This window comes from Acomys russatus, chromosome 28 (assembly GCF_903995435.1).
Source record: "Acomys russatus chromosome 28, mAcoRus1.1, whole genome shotgun sequence".
NCBI lineage: Eukaryota > Metazoa > Chordata > Mammalia > Rodentia > Muridae > Acomys > Acomys russatus.
Genome location: NC_067164.1, coordinates 4522513 through 4535217, shown reverse-complemented (window position 1 = coordinate 4535217; position 12705 = coordinate 4522513). Strand labels below are relative to the sequence as shown.

General features: G+C 42.8%; 1 protein-coding gene across 1 annotated transcript in view; it reads right to left on the bottom strand.

The window, feature by feature from the left end:
* Positions 1–6596, bottom strand: part of Exoc1 (exocyst complex component 1) — a 49486-nt gene extending 42890 nt beyond the window's left edge. The window contains exons 1-2 of the mRNA XM_051170174.1: positions 6448–6596; positions 1517–1650 (exon numbers count right to left, since the gene is read on the bottom strand). Coding sequence (XP_051026131.1) covers positions 1517–1640 — 124 coding nt within the window. The 5' untranslated portion in view covers positions 1641–1650; positions 6448–6596. The remainder of the gene's footprint in view (positions 1–1516; positions 1651–6447) is intronic.
* Positions 6597–12705: the final 6109 nt, after the last annotated feature.

The following is a 12705-nucleotide window of genomic DNA, read 5'->3' as shown; positions in this document are numbered from 1 at the left end:
TTAATAACTGGTTAACAAGCCCAAGGTAACAAGAGGAAAATCACACAGACAATAAACCAGTACACTGGCAAACAGGGTATTTACAAAAGACTGCGTTTTGTTTTGTCAAATCTTACACTATTACTGGTAACAGCACAGAGATCTAAGAAAAAATAACTTGTAGCAAATATAACATGCAAAACTATTAGAGAGAACAGTGAGGCGTATAAAAACAGAACATCAGCATGGTCACGAACATAAACATACCATTAAAAATGCAAGTTCCCCACAACTTGAACAATAGCTTAAAAACAATTCCAATCAAAACTGCAACAAAATCTGGAACTTAAGAAGTTGGTCCTAGAGCTGGAGCGATGGCTCAGAGGTTAAGAGCGCCATCTGCTCTTCCAAAGGTCCTGAGTTCAAATCCCAGCACCCACGTACTGCTCATAACCATCTATAATGGGATCTGGTGCCCTCTTCTAGTGTGCAGGTGTACATGCAGGCAGAGCACTGTATACATAATACATAAATACATCTTTAAAAAAAAAGAAATTGATCCTAAAATTAGGGTGAAAGAGTAAGGAACAAAACAAAACAACAATGAGATGTAAGAGAAAAATCATGAAATACACACGTGTTCGTGCACAGACAGACACACAGACACATACAAATACACCACTCTCTTTAAGACACAGTGAATCAAAACCTTTACAAAACAATGCTGTAGAAGCCATAAGGCATCAAATTATTTTTATTTAATGACAATTAAATTTCATTAAAACTAACTATGAAAAGTACAAAGATAAAGCCACAAACCAGAAAGTATACAACTACATAAGAGAAATATCTATGCAGCTAATAGATAATATCTATACAGATAATAATATTCTTTTTAAAAAATGGTAAAAATCTGTGTAAGGACAACCGACCCAAAAGGAAAATGAGCAAAAAACTTAAACGATAAATTTCATAAGGAACAAAAGAGGCCAAAAAGTTCATGAGCAGATGCACAACCTCAGCTTTAATTAGGAAAGTGCATTTGAAACCACAAGCTCAAAAACAAAACAATAAAAAGCACCAAAATAAAACAAAATTCTCATGAACATACTGATAAATGGGAGGAGGGAGTCACAAAAAGTTATAAATCAGTTTATTAAAAGTTTACAGTCAAGTAAAACTAAATAGTATAGTTTGAGTTACACATGGGGAGCAGTAAGACTCAGGGTACCAGATGCCTGCTACTGGCGAGCAGACAGGAATGGGGTGAGGAAGACACTATGATATCTCAAAGATAACAACGGTGCAATCAAATGTGTGCAGGGTGCTCTCCCTGACTTGTCATCCACCTTAGACACAGGTTATAAAAATTCTCTTATACCCACTCAACAGTCAATAAAACAATTAAAATTAACTTGTCGATTTTATAACAATTAAAAATTAACTTAATAATTTTCCCAGTTATAGAAACAAAGAGAATGTGACCCTAAGGAATGAAGAAGTATCAAACAAGTGTTTTTGCTTAATAAACACCTACCTGTGGCACACAGAAAACAGTTCTTTTTCTTTTTGCCTGCTTTGCAGACGTTCACAATGCTCAGCAGGCGTTCATCATTTGGTGTGAAGATGTCTCTCTGCAATGCATGCTTGATTGCTGTCATCTTTCCTCAGCTGAAAAAAATTTGTGATAAAGCTCATTGTCAAAATATATATTAATATATCTACATCATAAAAGCATGGGGCTTCAAGTTTGGAAATAAAATCAGAGAAATCAGTGTTGCCAAAGTCAAAATTTTTCTAATTGTTCAACAACAACAACACACACACACACACATATACACATACATGCATGCCCATACAGACATGTACAAACTGCCAATAAATATACAAAAAAGAAAGTTCGTTCATTCAGTCAGTGCTGGGCTGGGGCGATCACTGGCTGTAGTAAGGCACTCCCCTGTAGGCACGAGGACACAAGTCCAGTCTCGGTTAAGCTCGAGAGCTCACATAACAAGCAGCACATGGTGGGGCCTGCTTTTACCCTAGTGCTGGGGTGGCAGAGGCTCACTGACCAGATAGCCTCACCTATCTGTGGAGTGCTGGTCTGGGGAGAGACCGTGTCCAAGGAAAGAGGGAGGAGTGTGACTGGTGCCTTGAGGAAAACACATGTGCAGCTGCCTTTTGGCTTTTGCAAAGACTTACATCAAAACCAAAAGCTTTCCGTATTATTAACTACTTGGGAAGTGCAAATGAAATCCACAGTGAGAGAGCTACTACTTTCACCTGCTAGGAAGGCTACACATCCAAAGGACACACAGCCTCAAGCACCAACGGAGGAGACTCTCCCACATGGCTGGTGGAATTACAGCTGGTAGTTGCTTTAGGAAACAGTTCCGCAGTTTCTTCAAAAAGTCAACTACCATTATGATCCAGCATATTACTCCCAAAAGAAACAAAAAGATTGCCACAAAAAAACTTGCATGTAGCCAGGCGCAGTGGTGCACTCCTGTAATCCCATAATTAGGGAGGCAGAGGCAGACAGATCTCTGAGTTCAAGGGCAACCTGGTCTACAAAGCGAATCCAAGACACCCACGGCTAAACCTGTCTCAAAACAAAACAAATAAATAAATAACTCCCATGAGAGTGTTCACAGAAACATAACACTTCAGTTTATGTGGCAAGGCACCAGCTCCAGGCTTCCTAGATACCAAAACCTACAGTGTCCAAGCCCCCTACACAGGATGCTATAGTTTTGTTAATAAAATATGATACACAGACTTGTATAATATCGAGATTACTTTTGATTCCAAGTGCAATGCAAATGCTATATAGTTATTCAAAAACCATTTTCTTCAGTTGGTGGCTGGTTGGAAGCACCTAGAACCAGCAGACACAGAAGGCGAACTACATTTGTTCAGGAACAACCCAAACGTTCATCAATGGAGAGGTAAGGGAAATGTGACACAGTTAGGCTGAGAAAAATAACAGGGATGGAGTCTGGATACAGGCACAACATGGACAAACTGTAAAACACTGTGCTAAGCAAAAGCAATCAGGTACAAGAGACCATATACGATCAGATTACATTGATAACAAATGCCTAGAAAGGGAAAATTCCATGAGGCCAGACAGATGAGGAGTTGTGAGGAGATGGAGATAAAGGATACAAACAGCTGCTAAGGGGGGAGGACCACGTTCTGCAGTCACTGGGACGGTGTGTACACTAACAGTTGTGAGTACACTAACTGATGAAGAGATGCTTGAGATGGGGGTGTTATAAGTGAATTACACATCAAACCTTAACAAAGGGAGCTTTCCTTCTCCTTTCTTCTCATCTAACTCAGTCTTTCTTCAAACATTAATTTGTGAAAACCTTCAAATTTTTATGAAAATAATTTAAATAGTTTCCTGTATTTATCTATTACTGTTTTCCAAGGAAAATATGCCTATGGCATTAATTTCTTCTAGTACCACTTATTTTAATGGGAAAGGAAGGAAACAAACTTTAATTAAGTATATTTTGTTAGAACAATGACTTCTTTATAGAACTTAACAAACTGTGTCTCTGCAACATTTTACTAACTCCTGAAGCTTCTGTCTGTACTCTGACACCTTTCATTTCCACCCTCGTTCCCCTCAGTTTGAGTCTTAGCCGTAACTTCTTCTCCAGCCTAGCCGGGAGGCAATGCTCCCTTCCCTTCACCCACAGAACCCACCGCCTTGATTATTTCACCATACACGCAGGCCAGTTTAACCTCACGTGTTTATCAATCTCACAAACTGGGTTTGTTTTCTACTTCTCTATGGCCACTAGGCAGTTAAAAGAGCCACATCAATCTCAATCCTTGCAGACACCTAAGCCCAGTCCGAGCTGCCCAGCAGTTCTTTACCTCCACCCCTGACGACCCTTCCCGGTCCCATCACTCCTGTTGGCCTTCTTCCTGCTCTCCTATTCTCAACTCTAGAATCAGTCTCCTCCCTTTGTGGAGGGCATCCCCTGTCCCACAGAGAGGAAACAGGAAGTTCACTCTCTCCCTGGTGCTCTCTTCTCCATCTCTGCACACTCGCCTGTCCTACCCTCCGCTCTAGCACAGAGTGTCTATGCTCCTAACTCCTTGCCCACACTAGGGCTATTCCTGTGATGAAACACAAAAGCAACACGAAGAGGCAAGAGCTTATTTGGCTCGTGCTTCTACATCACAGTTCGTCAGAAGAAGTCAAGACAGAAGCTCAAACAAGGCAGGAAGCTGGAGGCAGGAGCTGATGCAGAGGCCATGGAGGAAGGAGTGTTGCTTACTGACTTGCTCAGCCTGCTTTCTTATAGAACTTATGACCACCAGCCTAGGGATGACACCACCCACAATGTGCTGGGCCCTCCCCCACCAATCACTAATTAAGAAAATGCCCAATCTTCCGGAGACATCTTCTCAACTGAGGTCCCCTCCTTTCAGACTATTCCAGCTTCTGTCACATTGACATGAAACCAGCCAGGACTCCCCTTAATGTGTCCTAGGGCCTGGATGTGACATTAAACCTCTATTCCATCTTATCCTCAATCCAAACTGGACACTGTCCAGTTTACTGTTCTGTCTCTGGGCTTTTGTTCACTTTTTTCCTTTTTCTGAAATTCTTGTCACTGTATCAAATTCCAACTCACCACCAAAGATACTGATAAAACACACTGCCTCTTTTTGAAGCCTTTTCTCCTAGAAAAACTCCTTTTCTGTTGTTCAAAATCTCGCCTCTACTTTGATAACAGCCCTTCCACATTTTGTTTTTTAGCTAGTGCACTCTAGCCCTTATTAAAAGTAGTTCTCTGTTGGCAAGGACCTTATCCTAGCCGTCTATGTTCCTAGCATTGGCAAGAGGCACATAGTAGGTGCTTAGTGAACATTTAAGGGAGCAATGTAGCACTCAGTAACAGACCATGGATAGTTCCCTCAAAGTTGCCTCTTTCCAACTTTCACATCTGTAAGCAACTACTCAGGTTCAAAATCTGTCATAATTAGTCACTTCCTCCACGTCAGTGTGAAATCTGTTAACATATTCTTCGACTTCTCCATCGACAACTTACTTTTCCTCTGCTTTGCTGCCAACACATCGGCCAAGACCTACTACCTTTAAGTAATAGCATCTGTTATCTCTTTTTAGGCTTCCACAACCCTGAAAAACTAGCAAATAACTTTAGAGCACTTCTCACTACACCACACACCTGTTCAAGAGTAGTCCGACGCTCTCAAGCCAAGCCTTTCATTCAAAGCACCTTGCCATTTCTGGCTTGCTCCCTTCACTCAAGCACTTTGCCATGCAAGACATATGAAGCTGATCCAATAAAGATCACAATCCACATTGATCTTTCATCTCAATTTCTAGAGCACTTACATTTACTACACAAGGGCTTGCTATCTAATTGGGATGTATGTGTCATCACCTGGATCTCCATTGCCATCTCTGAGGGGAAGGAGGAGGAGGAGGAGGAGGAGAGGGGTGCTCTATCATAGGTTTGTGTGTTGGGTACTTATCAACAACCTCTTCAAATAACCTGTTTTACTGCAACAATAACAGCTGGCCAAAAAAAAAAAAAATTAACAATGGCCAATGTTCAGCATATTGAAGACTCAGTGCATGGTAAAACTGGAGAGGGTTGTTCATTAAGTCCTAAAGGAATTAGACATAATTCAACAAATATTGCTATGTGCTAAGTGTGAGGCAGCACTCTGGGGTATAGTAGATAATCTGACAGACGTGAACGGGATGATGTAGCTACGTGACAGCCAGTCATCTCTGGGGCTAGTAATGAACGCTCCAGAACTTTTCATTATGCCAACAACTAAATCAATAGACGCCTTCTCAGCTATTCCCCAAGTCTAAAATCCATGCCCACACTTTGGGTTCTCTTTGGATCTTCACCTTCTAAAACCTCAAGCCTGCCTGTTACAGAGGCAGCTAACCAGCGTTCACAGTGGGTCTCGTTTCCTTCAGCTCAGCAGGGCTATCATTAAACTGTCAATGCAAGTGCGTTAGTGGGTTGGGCCCATCTACTGCAGAGATCTCAGAACGGAGGGAGAGATGTCATTCAGAGGAGAAAACTGCTCAGAGGCTGGGCAGGACACTTATGAGATTTATAAGGGCATGTTATGTTGATTTGGACCGGGGGAAGCCATGTCACGTCCTCCTCTCCCAGGCCACGCTAATTTGGCAAAATGAAATCTGTCCGGGATGGACGGAACCGTGGGGAGAGAGTCTCCCAGCTCCGCCTTCTCCCAGCACCGAGGACAGCCGAAGGGTAAGGGCCGGATCCACAGACCCGGGGTGTGTGTGTGTGTGTGTGTGTCGGGTGTGTAGGGGGGAACAGAGCCGGGTGGGTGGGTTGGGTCACCTGGAAGTGGCCGACCCGGGGAAGACAGAGCACAGCCTCCACTTAGGCCACCACCTCCATTACCGCAGGCCCCGGGTCAGATGCTTACCGCGAGGCCGGGCCAGGCCGAGGAGGGTGCGCCGAAACCGACAATGGAAGGGAACCGGCAGCGAAAGACGCTAAGAAGCTCTTCTCATTGAGCAAGAAAAAGCAGCAGCCAGAACCCGCCACTTCCCGTATCCAGTCACGTGACCGCTCTGCGCCGGAAGTTGACCCTGTGGGGAAGGAAATGGAGGCGGTGAAGAAAAAGGGACTGGCCAATGGATGTGGAGGAGGCGGGACGTCGCCCTTGGAGGGTGGGCGTGGCCACATTGTGGGCGTGGAAAGGTCAGGGGCGGGGCCTATATGCGTAGGGGCTGGTGGTTCACAACCTGTGGGTCTTTGTGGGTCAAACGACACTTCCGTTGCCGGTAACATATGAGATATGCTGCATATCAGGTATTTTACACTACGATTCATAACAGTAGTGAAATTACAATTGGGAAGTAGCATCGAAAATAATTTTATGCTTGGGCTCACTGCAACCTGAGGAAGGCATTACAGGGTCACAGCATTAGGAAAGTTGAGAACCACTGACGTAGGCTTGATTGGAGGAGCTGATATGGTGTTATCTCCTTTTTCTAGAACTGCCCATTCTGGTACTTGCAGCAATTAATTTGAGAGCTCATTAAATGTTTTCTCCTTTGCAAAACCCTGTAAACTCTAGACCTGTGAGAGCACTTCAGTGAATTAAGTCAGGATCTCTGGAAGAGGAACCTAGACATCATTAGTTTTCTTAGTTTCTTCCCACTTAATTCCCACAAACACTTCTGAACTTCACACTCTTCCCGGACTGCGCAGGCTTTCTTCTTGGGCGCCTTATTAGAAAGTACACCCTCACCGGCTCACATCAGATACCGAATCAGAATCTTCGTTTTAAGATGATGCTTGTCTCAGTGTGAGAGGCATGAATGATACCAAGATTTGGCGCTGTAACAAGGGAATAATTTAGGCCACATCTCTTACAGGATTTGAGGGCTAGGAACTTAAAGCCTATTCTGAAGAAGTTCACGGTGAAGTAGAACTGGACAGGGTGATTGCGACAGGAAAGCATATACTGCCAGGATGGATTTGTTAAGAAAACGACAGATACTTAAGCAAAGCATATTGCACCATTTATCTGAAGACAGAACGTTGTAAAGATTAGGAGAAATAATAAATAGGGACCTGTTTGCTGCTGAGATTATTGTCACACTACTTGGGATGAATTTCACGGTATCTAGTTCTATATTTGGGAGTGTTGTGGGGTCCACTTAAATCTAACATAACTCAAACACCAGGTCAATGAGGTGACAAAAATTATTGTAAGCAAGCCGCTACTGATCAATCAGGGCTGCTGAACAGACTCCCTGGAGCTAAGCTACAACCCTGAAGGGACGTTGTACAGCATATTTAAAGGATGAAACCGGAAAGCGAGGAGGGCAAAGTGGGCTGTAGCATCCTGGGCCTGGGAACATGAACTTAGTTGACCCTGCCAGAAAGACGGAGAACTGTCTCTGACATGGCTGCAATCAGACATATGTTTTCTTACAACAGGTGCTGTTCAGCTATTGGGAAGTCCCCAGCTCCCCTGGCCTGGGAACTTGAATTTAGTTTCTCCCTCGGATTAAATGGCAGTCTGAAAACAAAATGGTAGTATTTAGAATAAGTTTCTTTTGCTTGTTCCCAGCATGAAAAACTTCTTAGGTCTCTCCTTCTGAGCTCCAGAATGTTTGCCTTGGACACCTTACCTGGCAATTGCATGTGGGTGTGTTTTGTTGTCCTTTTGTGTGTGTGTGTGTGTGTGTGTGTGTGTGTGTGTGTGTGTACATGCGTATATGTATGTATATATTACATATACATGTATATACATATTATTATAGTTCTCCTCAGGGTCTTCTTCTGAACACCAGATTTGTGTATTCACTTCTCCACTTCTGATATTTCTGTTTGGATAACTGAAAGGCAATAATAATAATGATAATAACATATTATGTTAATAATTAATTTGATAATATATTTGTATAAATTATAAATTATTTTATATAAAAATATTTATGTAAAATAAAATTTATATCTGTTAATCATATTTAATCATTGTTATTATACTGATTCTCCTTCCTCTCCTCCCCTCTGTATTTTTTCATGTGCTATAATCTGTTTGAGGATTTGACCCCAGAGGGCAGAAAGGATTGGAGTGGGAGGAGAAATGAAACATTGCAAAAAGATGCAGTCAGAGGAGGCATCTTGGTTGATCATCAACACATTTGAATATTTTCGGACTCTCTTAGGACTTTTCAAAAACTTTATCAATCTCTGGACTGTCTACTACGGGCAAGAATGAAGGAGTCATTTGTATGTCAGGCCCTTCCTTTGATCAAAAAGCTAATAATACTCCTGTGCATTAACTACTCTGCATTTTTGAAATTACCCAGTTGGGAAGCTCAGCTTATGCTCTCATCAAAGATGTACTGCCGCAGGAGCGAGGGAAGAGGTGCTGATGTGGTGCCCTGCAGAGCTCATCAACCCTGTTCAGAACAGGTTGTTGGAAACAGCAGTTAAAATTATGAAGGAATTTGAAGTGGCAACAGAAACTGTGCAGAAATGCATTCATCCTGAGGGTGCTGTTAAAAAACAAACAAACGAGAACATTTTGACGGGTGGATCTGAGCCCAGGGGTCCTGCTCAAACTAGGGCACCAGCCAAGGGCAATACATGCAGTAAACTTCGAACCCCTACCCAGATCTAGCCAATGGACAGGACATTCTCCACAGTTGAGTGGAGAGTGGGGTCTGACTTTCACACCAACTCTGGTGCCCCATATTTGACCACGTCCCCTTGATGGGGAGACCTGGTGGCACTCAGAGGAAGGATAGCAGGTTACCAAGAAGAGACTTGATACCCTATGAGTATATACAGGGGGAGGAAATCCCTCTCAGGAACAGTCATAGGGGAGGGGAATAAGGGGAAAATGGGAGGGAGGGAGGAATGGGAGGATACAAGGGATGGGATAACAGTTGAGATGTAATATGAATAAATTAACAACATATATTTAAACAAACAAACAAAAAAGGATTTGTACGTTGAAGTAGTGATCAGTAGTGATGGTCAGGGCTGCTGTAGCTTTAGTGACTGTGGACATTGGCATAACTAACGAGAGAAAGAAAAGTCTTCAGGTCACGCCTTCCCCCTTTTCATAAAAATAAACAGTAAAGTGTATTTCTACAAGCTCTGCTGAGAGCACAGATTCCCGGGGGTACTTAATGCTCCTAAGAGCTATCCCTCAGTGGGAATGGCGTGCAGCAACAATTCCATGTCACCAACCAGTTAGTGTGATCCAGAATCCAGTCCTCTGTTCTGTATTTAATAGTCACAAAGAACTCCTACGTGGCCATGGAAGTGAGTTGCAGAAGATATGTCAACGTTGGGAAAATAAATGATGAGGGAGTTGGAACCACCCATTCTTGAAATGGCTTGTGTTTTCTGGACCCGCTCAACTTGACCCTGTGCCATGTTCATTCTTCAACAGGTTCCTCTGAGCCTGTGCACCCGTGAGCTGGTGGAACTAGTAATTTACCCATCTCATGGTAGGTGACCCTCATTTTCCCAGGAGAGAATTGTTCTCTGCTTCAGAAAGCATGTCTTGCAGAACAGTAGGGACCAGTGTAGCAACCCTTAACTGTAGTTTTCTGGGGATGCCACACAGGGCTTTTCTCCATCACAGATTCCAAGCCTTCTGTTTGGATAACTGAAAGGCAACAATAATAATGATAATAAAATATTATATTTATAATAATTTGATAACATATTTGGGGCAAACAGTCTGGTAGTAGGGCAACTTGACATCCCTTCTGGGCAATATGGGGAAGTGGTGAATACCATATTTTTGCGTTGAGTTCATTCCAATATCCATCCTTTTGGGAAACAGGGTAGTAACTGTCGTTCCTTCTTCACAGAATAAATTCATTCATTCCCCATCCAATTAACTCCCAGCACCCAGTCAGCACTGTTGTAGCATCTCACTCTCACCTGGCATAGGTCATCACAGGTCCAGGAAGCACAAAGGCCATGTTTTAGAACTTACTCCACCTATCTTAGCCAAACCGTTGAGTGGTCAATCAGCTGATGCCATCTACTTTCCTCTGTCCCGCCTTACACCTGTATTTATTCTTCTGACCTAAAGTCTTCAATGTATATTCACACCCCATTTGTTTCTAGTGGTGTGTATTAGCCCATTTTTGCTGTATCTTTTGGGTTAGCATAGTTCAGTGGATCTCAACATCCATGGGAGGACATTTGACAATGTTTTGAGACATTTTTGGTTGTCATTACTGAAAGAGATCTGCTGACATCTAGTGGGTAGAAGAAGCCAGAGTTGGTGTTAACCGATCTATAACACTAAGGATGGCCCTTCACAACAAAGAACCACTCACCACAAATATCCCAAGTGTCCAAAGCGAGAAACCTTTGCTGTAGTTATTTTGTTTTGGTTTTTGGTTTTTGTTTGTTTGTTTGTTTCCCCTAGGGCAGAGATAGAAATTTCTCAAAAGGCTGGTCTGGCATAGCTTAGTTATGTTGTGGAGGGATTTTATAGAGATGGGAAACAAAGAAATAGAGTTATATTTTGAAGCAGTTGTTTTTGTAACATTTAAAGACATGGGGGAGATTGCTCTTCAGTGTCAGAAGGAAAAAAGACATTGAGGTTGAGAAAGATCTGATGGTTTAAGAGTATGAAGCCTGAAAGGAAAAGTATCAGCTTAGGACCCCAGGGAGCAAATTCTCAGCTCAAAGGACATGTCTTTGCTGCAGAGAGACTGAGGGCAGGGACTAAGAGCCAAAGACAGGAGAGAGAGGATGAGGGAGAAGGGGAAGGGGACAACGAGGAGGAGGAGGAGGAGGGTGTTCGTTCCAGAGTGTGACAAAGGACTGCCTCTGGATAGCGAGGGGACAGGCATAGCACAAAGGAAAATGGCAGTTTATAAAAGTAAAGGGGAAATCTGGTTTTGGGATGAGGTGTTTAATTTTGCTTGGGCATGTTGATTAGGTGAGCCAAAGGGGGCTTTTGATTGCTGGATTTCAATACTTTGATAGCTGGACCTTGATAGTCAGCCTCAGGAGGAGGAAGTGGCCAAATAAGGGACTAGACTTTGGTGGCTAGCTTTAGGAATGTAATCTCAGGGTTTTGTTTTGTTTTGTTGTTTTTTTTGTTTTTTGTTTTTAGCAAGGCAGAGGGAATAAGGGAGAAGGGCAAGGCCTGCCAGTGCCATGCTGGCCACACGCGAGCTGACCTTATAAAGACTTTACAGTGTCCCCATTCTAGATTTCAACAACCCATCGCTTTCCTATTAGTGCCCTGGCTTTGGTGTAGATGGTATTTCTAGGCTATGAATTTATATTCTCTTGAGCTTCTGTTTCTTCTTCTTCTTATTATTATTAAATACTGCACAGGCTGCAGAGTGGTTCCACTGCCCCTGAGTGATTTTGTGGTACTTTCTGAGAACCTTAGAGCTGTGTCTTACAATTTCACACAAGTGAAAAGAGAGAAGTGTTCACCTATTGGCTTCCCCTGCCACCACTGACTATTTCAGCACATCTGAGTGCACGTGTGATGAGAGGGCTGACTCATGCAGGTGTTCAGGCCCTGGCATTGCCTGGATTGCTAGGGAGTGGGAGAAGCAGCTTGTTGTCATGTCATCCTTGAGAGAAGCTAGCTGATGCCTCTGATTGGTCACTGCAGCAAATACCTAGACTAAGAGATGAAACTAGAAGGGTTCTGAGTAAGACTCAAGGAAATGAACACTCCTGGTCCCTCAGTACATCAGGGTTTGATCTAATCTGCATGGGAGCATTTTGGGCATGGTGCTACTGGCAAGCCCAGAATCGCCTCTTAGAAACATAAGCAAGCCAACATAAACATAACCAGATCCTTAGGTTTGCCATATTAATTTTTATTGAAAATCATATTTCATGTTAAGTGTCCAAAACACATTTTATTAAGCTTATTTTCCTCCTTCATCCTAAGAGGTATTAAATTATGATTTTATTTGTATATATTCAGCTGGAGAATGTGTTCTCACATAACCCAGTAAGCCACATTCAAACACTAGGAAGTATTTTTTTGGAAAGTGGCATTTAAACCACACAAAGCTAGGTCTGTTCTTAATGAGGCAGATTCAGAATTAGCATTTTCCTTTAGTGAGGGCCCTTGAGAATCCTGGCCTTCCTAGGAGAGGCATGGGATGCATCCTAAAGAGCATAGTTGCCTTGGAGTCGTATATGAATCTAGTAT